Raw genomic sequence first — 19,172 nt, 5'->3', positions numbered from 1 at the left:
GTCAAGCTCAATTCCCCCTCAGAGACATGGTGATCATAGTATCCTTTAATAATGATTTTACATATCACTGGTGGTTTGGAAGGCTGTGTGTTTGAACAAGGCTGCAAGAAGCCCAGAAGACAATGGAGAAGGCCCTAGCTATCTACTTGTTCCTGGCTGAATATGAGGCTTTGAAAACACAGAATATAAAAGCCAGGGCAGACCTGTAAACTTCATGAACTCTGCACACATTCCCCAAGTCACACCCAGATCCATCAGCAAAGAGTGGAATCCTTATTGACTTAAATTTTTTTAAGCAAAACCACTGACCAATCATTAGCTGATCACTAAACAACACTGACCTAGAAGCAATCTCTAGAAATCAGATTTAAAAATAAAAACAAGAGAAAACAACAAGGCATAAAAATCAGCAGTGGCACACTAGGGGAGACAGACTCTACAGAATTAGTCTAGGTAAGACACTAAACAAACAAACAGCAACAACAACCTCTAGTAGTGATGGTGGAGGAATCAGTATCTAGACCTGTTACAAAATATTACCTAAAATGTTTGGTTTTCAAGAAAATACTACAAGATATACAAAGAAACAAAAAGTGTGACCCATATATAGAGGAAACAAAATGGCCATCAAAACTGTCTCTGAGGGGGTCCACATGGTGAACTCAGGAGACAAAGGCTTCAAAGCAGCTATTATAGTCAAAGAACTAAAGGAAATTATGTCTAAAGAATTAAATGAAAGTATGACATCAATGACGCAACAGATAGAGAATACCAATAAGGAGATATAAATTACGAAGAATAACCAAATGGAATTCTGGAGTTGAAAAGTACAACAGATGAAATGAAAAATTCACTAGAGGGATTCAACAGCAGATATGAGCTGGCAGAGGAAAGACACAGCAAACTTAAAGACAGATCAATAGTGATTATATAATCTGAAGAAAAAAAAATATTGAAGAAAATGAGAAGAGCCTCAGAGACCTCTGGGACACCGTCGAACATTCAATGTACATATAATGGGAATCCCAAAAGGAGAGGAGTAAGAAAGGGCAGAAAACACACTTAAAGAAATAATGGCTGAAAACTTTCCAAATTTGATGAAAATGACTAATCTATACACCCACAAAGCTTAACAAACTCCAAGTAAGATAAACACAAAAAGATCCACACTTATACACATTATAATCAAACTGCTGAAGGCCCAAAACAAAGAGAAAATCTTGAAAGCAACAAAAGTAAGAGGACTCATCACACACAAGAGAATCACACTAAGATTAATGCTTAAGAAACAATGGAGGCTAGAACGCAGAGGGATGACATAGTGAAACTGTAGAAAGAAAAATATTGTCAAATAAGAATTCTCTATCTAACAAAACTATTCTTCAAAAATAAAGCTGAAATACAGACATTCCCAGATAAACAAAGACTAAGAGAATTCTTTGCTAGCAGGTCTGCCTGATGAGAAATACTAAAGTAACCATAATTGTTGGAGGCTTCAATATCTCACATTCAATAATGTAGAGAACAACTAGACATAAAATCAGCAAGGATACAAAACACTTGAACAACATTATTAACCAACTAGACCTAACTGACATCTATAGAACACTCCACCCAACGAAGTAGCATACATATTCTTTTCAAGTGCACATGGAACATTCGCCAGGACAGACCATATGCTAGGCTATAAAAAAACTCAATAAATTTAAAAAAAAGGTATTCATCAAAGTATGTTCTCTGACCACCAGAATGAAATTAAATTAAAAATCAGCAATAGGCAGAAATTTGTGAACTCCACAAATATTTGAAAAATAACATATTCTAAATAACCTATGGGTCAAAGAAGAAATCACAGGGAAATTAGAAAATATTTTAAAATGAATGAAAACAAAAATATGCCATACCAAAATTTACAGGACGGGATTAAAGTAGTACTTAGAGAGAAACTTACAACTTTAAACATCTATATCAGAAAAGAAAGATCTGAAATCAATAACCTAAGCTTTCACCTTAAGAAATTAGAAAAAGGGGGCCGGCCTGGTGGCACAGTGGTTAAGTGCGCGATCTCCACTTTGGCGGCCCAGGGTTCGCAGTTTCGGATCCCAGGCGTGCACTGACGCACTGCTTGTTCAAACCATGCTGTGGCGGCATCCCATATAAAATAGAGGAAGATGGGCACAGATGTTAGCCCAGGGCCAATCTTCCTCAGCAAAAAAGAGGAGGATTGGCATCGGATGTTGGCTCAGGGCTGATCTTCTTCACCAAAAAAAAGAAATTAGAAAAAGAAAAGCAAACTAAACACAAAGCAAGCAGAAGGGAGGAAATGATATAGAGAATAAACAATAAAATATACAGAATATGCAAAAAACAATAAAGTATACAGAAAAATAGTAGATAAAGATGAACAAAACCAGAAGTTCATTCTTTGAAAAGATCAACAAAATTGATAACTATTTAACTAGACTGAACAAGAAAAAAGAGAGAAGACACAAATTAATGAAATCAGGAATGAAGAAGGGGCATCATTACTGACCTGACAGAGATTAAAAAGCATTACAGGGAAATATTATGAACTTTTATACCAGCAAATTACACAACTTACGTGAAACGGACAAATTCCTAGCAAGACACAGATTATCAAAACTGACTAGTTCCTCAAAAAATTAAAAAGCAGGATTACAATATGATCCAGCAATTTCACTTCTGAGTATATATCCAAAAGAACTGAAAGCTGGGATTTTAACAGATATTTGTATGCCCCTGTTCAAAGCAGCATTATTCACAGCAGCCAAAAGGCAGAAGCAATCCAAGTGTCCACTGATGGATAGATAAACAAAATGTGGTATATATATCCAATGGAATATTATCCAGCCTTAAAAGGAAAGAAATTCTGACACTTGCTACGACATGGATGAACGAACCTTGAAGATACTATGCTAAGTGAAGTAAGCCAGACACAATAGGACAAATACTATATAAATCCACTTATATGAGGTACCTAAAGTAGTGAAATTCACAGAGACAGAAAGTTGAATGGTGGTTGCTAAGGGCAGGGGGAGGGGCAGAAAAGGGAGTTACTGTTTAACTGCTAATAGAGTTTCAGTTTTACAGATGAAAAGGAGATGGATGGTGGTGACAGCTGTACAACAACGTAAATGTACTTAATGCCACTGAACCACAAACTTAAAAATGATTAATATGGTACTTCTTATGTTATGAATATCTTACTATAATTTTACAAATATCAAAAAAAAAAAAAACCCACCCCTGCTTAACAAGAAATAGAAAATCTGAATAGACAAACCTATCACAGGAGATTGAATTAGCAATTTAAAATCTTTCCACAAAGAAAAAGCCCAGGCCCCAATGAATTCTACCAAACATCAAACATTTAAAGCAGTTTAATACCAATCCTTTACAAACTCTTCCAGAAAACAGAGGGAGAAAGAACATTTCTCAATTTATTCTATGAGTCCAGTATTAGCCAGACAAAGATATCACAAGAAAACTACAGAGCAATATCCTCCATGAGTAAAGGTGGGAAATTTTTGAACAAGAGCAGAGAGAGACTTTTGTAGATGATGGATATGTTTTCTTGATTGTAGTGATGATTTCACAAGCATATAATTACGTCAAAATTTATCAAATTACACACTTTAAATATAATGCAGTTTACTGTGTATATCAATTCTACCTCAATAAAGCTGTTAATAGGTCATATACGCAGAATCTCACACATTCAAACAAAAGCAATTATAAAATAGCTCCAGGAAAAGTTCTTAGAATGCTATTGTGGGAGACAAGGCCACAAGGTTATCAAAATGATACAGTTTGTATCACAGAGGACACTGGGCCATATCTGCCACAGACATGATATCTCTGTGCCTCTTGTGTGATGTTCACTGGGACATCTTCAATCCTGCCAACCACTGTGTCAGATTAGAATCTGAAGAAAGAGTTAGGCCAGGGGCTGTGTAGACAGGAGAGACAACACTACCCTTAAATATCTGAGGGAGCTTTGCATGGCAGAGGATTTGTGCTTCTCTTGCAAAGATTTAAAAAAGAGAAATAAAGGGCCAGCCTGGTGGCACAGAGGTTAAGTCCACGTGCTCCGCTTCAGCGGCCTGGGGTTTGCAGGTTTGGATCCTGGGTGCAGACCTACACACCGCTCATCAAGCCATGCTGTAGCAGCGTCCCACATACAAAGTAGAGGAAGATTGGCACAGATGTTAGCTCAGGGACAATCTTCCTCACCAAAAAAAAAAAGGAAGAAGAAGAAGAAGAGAAATAAGACCAATAGGCAGAAGATATATAGAAGTGGATTTCAGATGATATAAAGCAGAACTTGCTAATGACTGGAGCTTCCTTCTTATGTGAGTTTTCCAATCATGGACATGTTCAAAAGGGTGTCTTTGGTTGGCATTTTCACCACCCCTGAACATGTTTAAAGGGGATGCCTGCATTAAGTGGGAGTCTGGAACAGGTGATTTCAAGGATCTCTTCCAACTATGAGATCCTATGGTCTTCCAGGAAGTTTAGTACTAACTCACAATGAGGTATCAAGTAATTCACTCTCACTATGCCTCAATTTCCCTCAAATCAACAGAGGACTAACAATAGCATAAAGATTTTGTGGCTCTCTTAACTATTTGTTACTATATCTGAAAACTGAGACATCAAGCAATAACCAAAAAATGAACACCAGGTTTAATTTTTTTGTGTGTGTGAGGGAGATCAGCCCTGAGCTAACATCCATGCTAATCCTCCTCTTTTTGCTGAGGAAGACCAGCTCTGAGCTAACATCTATTGCCAATCCTCCTCCTTTTTTTTCTTCCCCAAAGCCCCAGTAGATAGTTGCATGTCATAGTTGCACATCCTTCTAGTTGCTGTATGTGGGACGCGGCCTCAGCATGGCTGGAGAAGCGGCGCGTCGGTGCACGCCCGGGATCCGAACCCAGGCGGCCAGTAGCAGAGCGCACGCACTTAACTACTAAGCCACCGGGCCAGCCCCCAGGTTTAATTTTTAACCTCATGATTGGCTTACTTAGTACCACATTAAGCAGTATGGATTCAACTAGTCAATTTGTTGCTTAAACCAAATAAACTCCATCCCTCTCCCAGTACACTGGTATTCTCAAGCAATTCTGAATCCATTTGGTTACATATCCACTATGTGAGGGTAGGCAGAGTCCTTCAAAGAGGCTTGGAGCAGGCAACTGAAAGATCAGCTGCATCCACGGCAGTCTCAATGCCTCACAGCCCGCTCTTCTTCTTGCCTCCCTCAAAAACCATGAGGGTAACAACTAAGTGACCCGACGCACAGCTGACCCAATGCTGCTGATCGATTAGGAGAACCACCATTCATAACACGAAGAAATCATGTGAATCAAAGTTTCTCTTTCAGTAAATTACTTCATAAAATTCAACTAGCCATGGCCTTTTACTACATGGCCTCTCTCATCATCCCCTGGCCCCCCCCACCCCTGCCCCATACACACAGATACTCACATACAGGCTCAAATAGACCACTGAAATTACACAAAAATACAAACATTATTATAACTCAGGCAAGCCAGTCCCAATTTTGATTCATGGTTAAATTACATCTTATGGTAAACTGTCAATTTCTCTGAGTTTGTAAAAAACCTCCGAATGTTTTAATAGAAGATTTATTTATTTGCTAGTTACCATCACTGTAATAATAGCTGCCATTTAGCAAACGCCTATTATGTGCCAAACCCTGTGCTAGGAGAACACCAGGAATATAAAGATGAACAGAGCTGAGGCCAGGTACCCACAGGCAAGATGATGACAAAATGGTCCTGGTGCTTTTCAGATGAAAATATCAAGAAGCACTTACTAGAAAACTGTAAGGGTCTTCCTTACTGAGGAAGTATCAGGGTACAATTTAAGATAACACTTCAGATTAGTAAAGTAGTCAAAAATCCTTCCATTTTAATCTGTAACTATTAAATGTTCTCGCAGCAAAACCACATTTATCACTAAATTTCAGCTAAGTGATTACTTTATAGAAGATGTCACCTTTTCTCAATATCTAAGTGTTTCTATCCTGTGAATTCTTCGCACATCTCCAAGATGTGTTGCTTTCTTATCTTTCCTAATCCAAGCTGAATAACCTTCATCTAACTCACATCATCACAAGAGAAATTCTGAAAGTGTAAAGCCTCCTAACATAATATCGGCATTACACCATTTAAACAGTTCCAGGATTGAAAAGATCTAGAATTTTAAAAGGTGAAGCAGACAACAGTAATAACAGCAGAAACGAAACGAGAAAAATTAATAACATGATTAGGCCATTTAACAAATCAAAAATCTTTCAAGCACACTGTAAGGAACAGGTAGATTGGCCACTCTGGCTCTCCCTTATACAACAGAGCCCTCTCCAGGGGCAGATTTGTGAGGAGCTGTTAGTTTGTACCAGTCATTTCTGAGCAATACAACAAAATGCAGTGCAGACTTCAGACTATCCAAAGACTACAGACCTGACCTATCTGAAGCTCCCCAATTTCCCCATCTCTGTTCACCTTCCTTATCCCCCATCTGAAGTGCCCTCTCTCCTTTTTTTCAAATCTCTCCTTACTGCTCAGCTACAACTATGAGAAACTTGACAACCTAAGCACCACAAATGATAGCAAATAGCAGAGGGTATAAGACAGAACTGCACATAACTTCTGTTGCCCCATGCATTCAGACAACACCAAACATAGCACACTCCCGCATGCTAACAAAACCACGTCAACAAACATGGCATTAAAAGTAATTCAAATCCATATCAAATATTTTAAATATAAATCAGGAAATTCATGCCTACATAACTCTGAAAAACTAATGGGATGAGGGAATCCTGTGAATAATATGTAAGTCCAATTCCAACTGCTCATATTTTTTCACTTTAAACACAAGAGAAAAGAAGTAAGCACTTCTTCTCTAATTACCTGTTGTGTAAGACCGCGGAATGGCCAAATCTGTTGACATCATGGTGGAGATCAGGTCTGGGAAGCACTGACCAGCGATCACAAGCTAGGAGCAAGAAAAACACATTCAGAAGGGACCACCATTCATCATCAATAGGAACTGACATTTTCTTTGGGAATAAGACTGTAATAAACACAACCTCATAAAATGTCTCTCTCAGTTTTCCTTAGTCACACCATTATTTCTGAGGTAAAATGCAGCAGCAGCAGAAGAGCAGGGCATGGAAGAAAGGCAGGACCACGTGGCAATTCTAATCATGAATTATGCATCCATAATGCATAATTATGCGTGAATGCATCCAACACTCATGACACCCACATCACTCATTCTGTGGCCTGTCAATTTTACCCACTAGAATTTTTTTTTCTTTTTTGCAGGGAAGGATTTGCCCTGAGCTAACATCTGTTGCCAATCCTTCTTTTTTTTTTCTCCCCAAAGCCCCAGTGCATGGCTGTATATCCTAGTTGTAAGTCATTCTAGTTCTTCTATGTGAGCAGCTGCCACAGCATGGCAACTGACAGACAGGTGGTGTGGTTCTGCAACTGGGAAATGAACCTGGGCTGCTGAAGCAGTGAGAGCGCTGAACTTGAACTACTAGACCAGCAGGCCTGGCTCTAGAATGTTTTTTAACTTAAGCAAATTTTACACTTTTCAAAGCTTATATAAGTAAAACATGTGGGTTCCATAATTATTTTCCATTCTACATTGATTTGCCCAAACTTAGTAGCTAAAACAGGAAAATATAGGTGGAAAATTGAAACTAAGAAAAAAAACTTTATTTAATTCAAATTCAAACTTTATCTAGTTTTTTACAAGTCCTTTCCTAGATCCCCTAGATCTACCAATTTTCCTTTGTTCTGACCCATGCTAGTAACTGCTCTTTGGAACTTAACACCAACTGGCGCTGATGAACTACACCAACCTCACACTCACTGTCTCCCTCTTTGAGACACTCAGACATTCACACTCACTAAGCAAAGGTTCTTCCACTGGATCCAGACCTTTATTCACCCTCAACAATAGCTTTCACTTCCTTTTCCTACCCACACTAGACTCTGTGGTCTTCCTCACATGGAGGACAGAGGCCATCAACTCCCTTAGCTTCCTGCCCACCCACCTTGCTTCTTTCCCTAAAACCACAGTGTGGCAGGGATCCCTTCCTCTTATCCCATCTGACTTTTACCACAACATTTAAATATGCCCAAGGAGGCACTACACTCACCCCTTTTCTTCCCTTCACAGACAAGTTTTTTTTTAATTAAAATAGCCAACATTCACTGTGTACATCTCATCTTACATTATTTTTCAGCCTCCTGCAATCTGGACTACTCTTCCATGCCTAGAGGGTAACAAATGACCTCCTTGTTGCTAAATCTGAAAGACTCTCCAGTCCTTATTTTACTTAATCTCTGTGCAGCCACTGTTAACTGCTCCCTCACAGTCACCAATCTTGCCTCACTTTCCTCCAACTCCTCTGACGTGTTTTCAGTCTCCATTCTCTTTCAGACTTCTTTATCAATCTATCCTTTGGCTCGATGCTCATCCCTGATGACACACGCTCCCTCCTGGAGCTTCTCAGTGCCCTCCGCACTGCTTGTCCCAGCTGTGTCTCCAGCTGAACATATGCCTCCAACATCAATTTACTCACTTCCTCACAGATCCTGTCCCTCTATTTCCATTCCCAGCCTTGGTAAAAAAGCACCATCTACCATGGCCTGCACTAGATACCTGGGAATAAAGATGGTTTCATCTCTCTCAAAACACACTCCAGACAATCCTCAGGTTCCCAGTAGTTCTCAAGCCCATCTATCTCTTTATCCTCACTGTCACTTTCACAGCCTTGGTTCATAACTTCCTTAGGACTTTAGCCTCATCTCCCGTCTTGCCCCTTCCTAACTACTCATCACATGCCACAAAGAGATCTTCCTAAAACACAAATACAATTCTGTCACCTCTCCTGTAAAATTCTTTAAAAAGCCCAAGCTCCTCAGTGTGACATAAGAGGTGCCTCAAAATCTGTCTGACAGCTACTCGCTTTTCCAGTTCTGCTTGAAGCCACTCTTTCCGGATGTGCTGCTATGATACAGCCAAAACTAACTAGTCACAGGCCCCAAGTATGTGGCACGGTCTCTTTCCACCTGTGTGTCTGCACACACAGCTTCCTTCACCTGAGAAGTCCTGCCTCACTTCGCCTAGCTGACTTCCCAGCGTTCCTCAGGACCCAGCCTGGAAGCCCCCTCCTCAAGAAGGCTTTCCCTGTCTATAACCTCTATCCCCTCATGAGTTAAGGGATGTTCATAGGTGCTCTCGTACATTCATCTCAGAGCAAGTAACCCTCTGAATTGCAATTATACTGTCTGCTCCGTTCTCTGTCTCCCCCACCATGAGGCCCAAGGACTATAACTTATTCATCTTACAATTCCCAATGTACAAGCTCAGCGGCTGGCACATAAATGCCTGTTAAAAAAGAACATCTGATGATATTTATACAAGAGAATTTCTAGTATTTGTTTTTGCATGAACAAATACTGCCCTCTTCTGGTCAAATATATTACCACACCAAAAATGTTAAAATTCCATGTGAAATGTATACGTCAAGAATGTGTGAAATCAGGTTCTAGGGAATGAGATAAAGCTATACGTAAATGAACTTAACACAATGATGGTGGTCACTACTACATAACACTACTACGTAAGGCATGTGTAACACAGGAAGACCCAGTTACCCCAACTCATCCTCAAAGATTAACATTCAACCAATTAAAGGGAGTGACTTCAAAAAGGATTTAATATAGAAGTAATGCTTTTTAATAGATGTAACATTAGTTAAATGAATATAAAAAATACCATTCAGACCTCTTTCAAATGGCCTATTTTTTTTTTTTTTGTGAGGAGATCAGCCCTGTGCTAACATCTGCCAATCCTCCTCTTTTTTTTTGCTGAGGAAGACTGGCCCTGGGCTAACATCTGTGGCCATTTTCCTCCACTTTATATGGGACACCGCCACAGCATGGCTTGCCAAGCAGTGAGTCAGTGCGCGCCCAGGATCCAAACCAGCGAACCCTGGGCTGCCACAGTGGAGCACGTGCACTTAACCACTTGGGCCACTGGGCCGGCCCGGCCTAACTATTTTTAAGTATCAATATTTTCAGTTTCCTTTAAAATGCTGCTTATAGACAAAAAAGATTCTTGAAGATAAAATGGTTTTGGGAAACTTACCAATGTCATAAGCCATGAAATCTGAAGAGAAGCATTTGGCGCCATGGCTCATGGATGTGTCATTGTGTGTGTTTCCTCCAAACACCAGCATGGTTCCACTCACTATCACAGCTGTGTGCAAGTAACGGAAAAATCGGCTGTCCTTAAGAATGGTCCTTTTGAGTTTATTTAAAAATAATAAATACAAGGTTAGTTTTTTAGAATACTTATCATCTAGTTGCCAATGCAAACATAACCATTTTCTTAACTTCAGATCCAAATGTGAAAATACTTCTAGATTTTTCCCTATATATGTAACTTTCTTAACAATACATAAACTGTAAAAATCTTACAGATCTCTGAGAATTTTGACAACATATACTAAGAGCCTTAAAAATGTTCATACCCTATGGCCCTAAAATTCCAGTTTCCGGGTAGAAATCACGTGAAATACAGACAGAGGCTTATGCACAGTGCTTGACTGATACGATAAAAGCTAGAAACCAAAACTTCCAACTGTACAGGCTCAGTACAACCACACCAGAGTATTATACAGCCACTAAAAATGATGGTTTTGATGACAGACAGAACATAAAATGGTATCCATTGCATGGTCTCAAATATGTGAGGAAATATGAAATGAAAGAAGAGAAACCATTGCTTTATATTATTTTCTAACTCAAATTTGCTTTACATTTATTAAAATTAGCATACTTTACATAGACCAATATATAGTTCAGAATAAGGAGAGTGCTAATCTGTTAGGTACTGAGACCACCTCTGTTTGATGATTTCATGGAATGATGCCAGTAACTAACTCCAATGATGACACCTTGGTCATCAAAAAAAGGTTAAAAAATGGATATATTCTACCTAATTACAAAAGTGTGCATAAATTCCATTATGTAGAACAATTTATTCTTTAGGATTCTAAAGGGCTAAAATTTTACAGTGGTACTGAGTATACAAAAATTGAAAACCAGACAAAAAATACCAAGTATTTTCTAATCAACCTAGTACAAAACTATAGAATGCAACAAAATAAATACTAGCTACTTTACTACCTCCTGCTCATTTCCCAATTTTTCTATTTACAACACTGAAGACAATTATCTGCTAGGCCTGAAAACAAAAATATAGCACAATATTTTCCCAGCAACTGCCAGAATTCACACCTTAAAGTGAAAGCTCAAGAAAAACCACCCACCACATCTGGGTGTCCACATCATATCTGTAGAGATCATCTGCAAGCCGGTATTTATTGGCACTGAAAGCCTTGTAGCCTCCATGAACGTACAGGGCCCTGGTCCTGTGGTCAAAGACACTGCTATGGCCGTAGCCCCCTTGGACAAGGGCACCATTGATAGGTAATATGCTCCACGTGTTCTTATCTGGAAAGGGAAGACAGTTAAAGGCAAATGTTGCAGGCTCCTCCTCTCTAATACTTAAAATATTCAAATAGCTTAGGACAAGAGAAGAGATTTCAGGAGAATTGATACATATAACTTTCTTTTGTCTTTTTATTTTTAAAGGAAGGCCACCTAAAACTTATAACAAAGCCAGGCGGCCAAACTTCAATCTGTTAAATGTTCAGATGTTCTAATATGGCATGTAGGAAAAGAATTACATTAAATTTAAAAGACTCAGATTCCCCTCAATTGAACACTTAATTCACCATGACCTTTAGTAACCAATACACAGATGTACTTTACAGGCTTCCTTTCTCCAAATATCAATTATAGCTGGTACTCCTACTCCACAACAACAGATATAATAAAATTTAACCAAAGGAAAGATTACATATTAAGAGGAAATCACACTCCATTAAACTAACTCTAAAGGGCTAGCCAAAAATTTTTTTCTTCAGAATATTTGTTGTTTTGAATCATTTTTATTTATTTAGAACACCCAAAGCATTTAGTGCCATCTTTGGCTCCTTGCCAAATTGACAGTAACAAATATATGCTACATAGCAGCATCAATAATCTGTATTTCATTGATAATACATAAATGTTAACTGCAGATCAAGATGAAGTACTGGATCAAGGTTAGGTTGAATCTCGTTAAACAGTCATAATAAGAAGGGTAAAGGTTTTTAATGTAACATTCAGAAAAAGATCCACTGGAAAAAATATACCTACCCAAGTCATATTCTTGCACATTGCTTATATATCCATAGAGGGGGCAGTGACCAAAGATGACCAGCATGACCACTCGGCCAGTTTTCAATGTGACAATGTGTGCTGAGTGCCCAACCACTGCATACTGCTCCTTTGCTTTAGGGGTCAACAATACCCACGATTCATTATGAATATGAAACACTCTCAACTCATTGGTCACATTCCCTGTTGAATCAATTTTTCCTCCGTACATGTAAATTTTATCCTAGGGAAAAAATGTAAATAAAATTCTAAAAAACACTGAAAGGATCAAATCTGAGAACAAAAAACGATCAATTCAAAACCTCGATACTATTCTTAACTTAAAAAGCATTAGTGAAATGCACCTTTCAGTGAATTATTACGAAAAGGATGGAGAAAGGAACAAAATAAATTATATTCTGTACCTATAACACTTTGCCCCTTTTCTTGGACTTTCTCATATGAGATCTTTTACAGTAAAAAATGACTTAGAAAAATAAAGTTGAAACATTCCCCCATCCTACCATAAACCACAAAAACAAGGAAATGAAAATGATTATTCAGTTGTATTACCATGTGGCTATTCTTGCCTAAACTTGCTAATAAACATAAAAGCTAATCCACACTGTATTGATTTTTAACCATTTAGTACCACAATCATAATATCCCAGTACAATTTGAATCCATTAAAATCTCTCAGGTTAAATTAGTTTCAACCTTAATTTCCACTTATAATTTAGCCAATTACACACCCTTCCAAAATAAAAGGTTTTCCCCCAATTACAAGCCAACATTGAAGTCACAATCACAGAGACAGAAAGTAAAACGGTGGTTGCCAGGGGCTGGGGGAAGGGAGAAATGGGGAATTATTGTTTAATGGACACAGAGTTGCAGTTTTAGAAGACGAAAAGAGTTAGAGAGATGGGTGGTAGTGACAGTTGTACAACATTATGAATGTATTTAATACCACAGAGTTGTACAATTAAAATGGTTAAGATGGTAAATTTTACATTATGCGTATTTTACCACAATAAAAAAGATTACGGAAAAAACCCCAACACTAACTGCTTTTCAACCACATAATACAATAAAGTAACCATGGAAGAGTTGAGTTTCTAGCTTAGTACAGAGTGGAGAAGCGTTACCTTGTATAATGCTAAAGAATGACCGTATCTAACAACCACATTGTTCACAGAATGGTTCAGTGTGAGCCACTCCCTAGAAGCGAGGTCATACCTACAAAACAAACAGATCATATTTTCACCCAAATGACAAAACAGAACATTTTGTACTCTTTTATTTGCGATATAATCCAGTTTGAAGATGCTCATTAAATCTGCCATGGGCACGGGGAGGCATCTGGACAAACAAACCTAACATATGGGCCCACTGGGCATGTGAGAACTGTGGAAGGGGGGCTAGCATGCACAGCCCTGGAACAAGAAACAATTAAAATCTAATGATGTTTCTAACGCTTCCTGAAAACCTCATCTATACACTGTCTAAATCACTTGAAGGTTGCTTTATACTCAAGGGACTTAAACTTTTATTACCATAACTTTTCTTTTACGTAATCATGCGAAATTGAAGATACGTACTGAAAAAGGGATGATAATTAAATAAAATTTCTAATCTTCTCTTTATCCAATTGATTTCAACAGTCATATTTTCAAGAAAACTAGAATATCATTACAGCATTTCAATTATACTATGAATACATTTAAAGACCTTTAAAATACAAAAATGCCCCCAAAGAAATGCAATCTTGCATTGCAGCATTAATCACATTGAATATCTTGGAATATTCACTTTGTTTTTGAGGAAAACATCACTCTATTATTTTCATTAAAATCATACATACTCATTATGAAGAATGTAAACAACGCAAAAAAAAAGAAGAGCTAAAAACTTAAAAATGACCCCACATTCCATTACCTAGAGATGAATAAATATCATTAAGTAAATATCATTCCAGATATTTTTCTATGGATATATACAGATAGAAGAATAGATTGATAATATATATCTATACCAAGGGGATCATACTATAGATGACACTTTTTTTTTTTTTTGCTTGAGGAAGATTAGCCCTGAGCTAATATCTGTGCCAATCTTCCTCTCTTTGCTATGTGGGTCGCTGCCACAGCATGGCTTGATGAGTGGTGTAGGTCTGCGCCTGGGATCTGAACCCATGAACCTGGCCCGCCAAAGCAGAGTGCATAGAACTTCAACCACTCAGCCACAGGGCCAGCCCCTATAGATGATACTTGTAATAAATAGTGTTAATTTTAATTTTTATATAATTTAACAGAAAAAATTCAAAGGGAAATCAATGTTATTATTACACTTTAAATGTTTATTAATTTTCTATAAGTTTCTCCGAATAATTCAAGTTTTTTAAAAACTAAGAAAAACATTATTATATGTAGACAAGATGTAAAAGTTTTATCACATTATAGCAAAAAAGAAAACAAATAAATGTTCATCAATAGAAAATGGATTAATAAATTATAGTATATCTATATACTAAAACAATTATACAGAGTGAAAAATAAATATACTACTCAAGCAACTTATTATCAACATAAATCCCAAAACAACATTAAGCTAAAAAAGCAAACTGCAGAATATTGTTTCTATAAAGACTAGAAACAGAAAATTTATTAATTCTAATATATGTGCCTATATATTAAAAGTATAAAGATGTGAACAAACAACACCACAAAATCAGGATATTGATTATCTCTGGGATTTTGAAGGGGCATGCAGGGGGCTTAACTATATTAGCAATGTTTTATTTCCTAACCTGGGTGGTGAATGCATTAGTATTCATTATTTTTCTCCAAACCTTTCCTTTTTCCTTAAATATTTTATACATGATCTGAAGCAAATATAACAAAATGGTGATATTTATTAAATATGAATAGTAGATAAATCAATACCAGTTATTTTATGTATTTTTTTAATATTCTACATTTTTAAAAATACATGAAAAATTATTTAGAGGTTGAATTCACTTTAGTTTTTAAGTTACATATAATTTGATTTTGGACAGAATCCACTAACTTGTACTGTGAAGGTTGAAAATCTTACCATCCACATTTCCTCCCATTTCTTCTCCCAATTTTTGTTATATAATTTTTACAATGTCCAGGTTCATAACATTCACATTCCATTCTATAATTACACCAGATCTGTACTTTAGCTGAATCAATCTCCTCACAGTCCTCTTACCACAACCTCTCCTTTCTTGAGTCTTTAATTCTTAATCAGCTGAATTTTACTGTCAAGTGGCTTTTTTCTAGTACAGCTCATCTGTGCTTCATTGCCTAAATTTCTTTCATGTTTAAAAATATCTTCTTGCTAGCTCTGCAGTTGAATGACACCTTGGCTGGGTATAATATTCTTGGGCCATCCTTTCTTTCCCATAGAACTTTGCAGATACTGCTCCCTTGAATGTTGCTGGTATTGCATTTGCTATGGAGAAGTCTGAGGCCAGTCTGATTTTTTTTTTCCCTTTTATGTGGTTTGCTTTTCTGCTTGGAAGCCTAAAGAAGTCTCAATCATTCTCATTCTCTCTTCCTGCTTCCCTCCTTCATTTCCTCCCTCCCACCCTTTCTCTCTCTCTGTATACATATATCTCTCTCTCACTATTTTCTAAAGACACAATACTCTACTTTACTTAAGGTAGAAATAACTTAAATCCATCCAGGGAAATGTTTTTACAAAATGGACTGTATACCACTGCAACACTTTGATGGAGTTCTGGCTATGGAAAGTGTTTCCTGAGAAAGACCACCATGGCTTCATATACCATATCATGTACACCTTATGTTCAAGCATGGCCTGTTTCTGCAAGCTTGAAAAAGAGGAAAGAAACAGACGGAGCACAGAAACAAGTTTCCAGATGATCCAATCCATATCTCTTTCAAGTGACACGGAGGGTGCTCAATCTTTTTGTGAAGGCATTTTGCCCTTCCTCAGTCAACAGTATGTCAGCCCAAGAGCTGGTCAGAGACACTAAGGTGCTGGCAGGTCCCCATAACCTGGCTAAGATGAACTGCCAAAAGATACTTACATAACAGGCTGCCACTCTTTTCACAACACAGAATAGCAAACACAAGACAAGAACAATGTTGATGCAATAAAACATAAGAAATGCCAAGCACCAAATAAATGCTCCTTCTTCTGGGAGCTGAGTCCAAGATAATGGCATACTGAATAACTAGTTCTAAGACCTGGACAAGAAGATAAGCAAAGAAAGACAAACTTCAGGAATTCAGAAATAGGTGTCTTTCATAGAACTGCAGCCATCTCTCTCACAAACTCCTCCTTGATGGCTGGTAACACAATGCCCATCATGCCACAGGGCACATGCTCCACCACCCACAGTGCCCTGGTATTCCAACCACAGCATCTGGCCATCCAAAACCCACAGCAAAGGCTCTGTGGAGGTTGGACGTGACCCCAGCCAGCAGAAGGCAAAGAACTACCTGAGGCTTCCTACCCAGTAATTTGTCCTTTATCCTAAAAGTTCAATAACTTGATCAAATCAAGTCTTTTTGTTGACCACCTATAAAATTTTCCTGAAACATCTTGTGCTATTTCAATCTTTTTATTCTGTTTGTTAGGTTCTTTTCTTCAGTGACAGTAATTATCTTAACATTAGATCATCTTTTATCTTCCATGTGTTTTTGTTTTTCTCTAATTATTTCAACCTTTTGGCCTGTATTCACTGGAATCATCTCTATTAACCTGTCACTAATTCAATTTTCATTCTAGTATTTGCTGTATGTAACATTTATATTTCTTTAGGTGTGTAGTCTCCCATTTCATCTCACATTGTTATTATCATCTTCTTGTCTTTCAGCTGGTTTTCCTGAATTCAAATTCTCATCAAGTTGATCTATAGCATGAAGCAGTTGGAAGGAATCTCCTGATCCTTGAAGTTACTTTTCTTCTATGATCAGCTCTTGTCAGCTTTTTACATGCTGTGTTCTTTCTTTCTCTTTATTTTTTCATCACAGAATATTTGCATTAGCTACAATGTCACTTCTTTCACCTTGCTTGTGATTAAACATTGCTCTCCAGATATTTTATTTGCAAAGTGTGGGTGATTTAATTCTTTTTCCACTGTATCTAAGATAAGTTTATCTTATTCACCCTAGCTTTACTGTGAGAGCTGGTATTTTATGTTCTATCCACTTTCCTAAGTCTGAGGAAATGTTGGGGCTCTGATGGGGGAGGGTGCAGTCTATTAGAATATAATACCCCGACTCTACTCTCCTCTGAGATTTTAAGTGTCCTACCCCAGTGTTCAAAGCATACCCCAAATTAAATAGAAGCCCTGACTGCTGGGTAGAGAGTCAGCCACCTGATAAATCTCTCCCTTTTTTACCTGATTCTCCCCAGCAACGATTTCTCCTACTCTTCAGTTAAAAGAGTAAAAAAACATTCAGTTTACTTCTTTCTAGAGTTGAGGTTATTAGTGAGAACTCCCAGAATCTCACTCCTATGGTTTTTACGGGATGGAGAAGGGGTCAGTCTTGTTGTCCCTGTGAGTCTGTTTAAAGTTTATTGGATTAAGTGACACCCCTTTTCTTATTTGGTTACTTGTTGCTCAATTTCTTACTATGTTTTTTAACTGTGTGAAAACTTTTTTGTTCAAAGGAAGGAAATTCAGTGACAAAGTTTCAAATGGAAATCTTAACCCGGGAAATCAAGACCATTTGTTTTGCAAGAGGATCTTTGGGTGACGTAAAACAAGAACTGCTTTTCAATGCAACTTAAAAGTTTTGGGTTAACAGGGTTGTGGAGAAAATAGAGAATAAGCACAATTCCTTAAATATGTTTATATGAGTATAGATGATGATAAAATTTACAATCTAAGTTCCAGAAATACTTCTTCTAAAAGGATTCACTATATTTATGACTCTTATTATTATGAGTCTTATTATGACTTTTCATGAGTTAGTAAAAATTTATTTGAAACTACATTAATATTTATATAAAATACACAAAGCTGTAAAAATCATGTTTTGATCAAGTACAAGTAGAAGAAATGTTACAATCTAGAAAACAAAATGTGACTCATGAGGTACACCAGTCAAATAAAAGCAACAGGTGACATTAATAGCTCCAGGAACAAATATTTGGGAAGGAAATAAATAATTCATTTATTCTCCCGTTCATTTGATAAATACTTATTTGAGCATGTTCTAACGAGCCCTGACTTGAGTAAGTAAACAAGGTCTCTAACCTTGGAGAACGTAGAGTGGAAAAGGCAGGAAATGAGCAAGCACAACGATGGGCACAGACAGAAGTAAAAATTATGAAAATTGCTCTAAAGGAAATGAAAGCTATGAAAAAGAACAGGGAGAACCTGTCTGAACCGGATGATGAGGGAAGATCTCTCCGCAAGACAGTTAACTGAGAGCTAAAGGGTGAGAAGAAACCAGCCCTAAGGTACAAGAGCAGAATAGTCTAGACAGAGAAACAGTGAGCACAAAGGCCCTTAAAGTAAGGATGCACATGGTGAGTTCTGGATAAAGAAAGAAGGCTGGTAGGACAGGAGTACAGCAAATGAAGGCAGGAGGGGAACAAGTTGAGCCTGGGAAGGTAAGCAGTGGTCAGATCAGGTAGGCCCATTATGGTCAATGGGGAGCCATTGATGGGTTTTAAGATGGTATTAAATGATATGGTTTATACTTTAAAAAAAATCATCCCAATTGACATCTATTTATTTTTAAATTTTTTTTGGTGCGAAACATCAGCCCTGAGCTAACAGCTGTTGCCAATCTTCCTCTATTCTGTATGTGGGATGCCACCACAGCA

General features: G+C 37.6%; 1 protein-coding gene across 2 annotated transcripts in view; it reads right to left on the bottom strand.

Moving 5' to 3' along the window:
* Positions 1-19,172, bottom strand: part of ATRN (attractin) — a 167,528-nt gene that overhangs the window by 90,266 nt on the left and 58,090 nt on the right. For both annotated transcript variants that reach the window (XM_058563122.1, XM_058563123.1), the window contains exons 7-11: positions 13,484-13,574; positions 12,339-12,582; positions 11,405-11,588; positions 10,219-10,373; positions 6,960-7,044 (exon numbers count right to left, since the gene is read on the bottom strand). In XM_058563122.1, coding sequence (XP_058419105.1) covers positions 6,960-7,044; positions 10,219-10,373; positions 11,405-11,588; positions 12,339-12,582; positions 13,484-13,574 — 759 coding nt within the window. The remainder of the gene's footprint in view (positions 1-6,959; positions 7,045-10,218; positions 10,374-11,404; positions 11,589-12,338; positions 12,583-13,483; positions 13,575-19,172) is intronic.

Source organism: Diceros bicornis, chromosome 19 (assembly GCF_020826845.1).
Source record: "Diceros bicornis minor isolate mBicDic1 chromosome 19, mDicBic1.mat.cur, whole genome shotgun sequence".
Classification (NCBI taxonomy): Eukaryota; Metazoa; Chordata; class Mammalia; order Perissodactyla; family Rhinocerotidae; genus Diceros; species Diceros bicornis.
The sequence above is the reverse complement of the archived record's forward strand: the minus strand, read 5'-3'. Positions and strand labels throughout refer to the sequence as shown.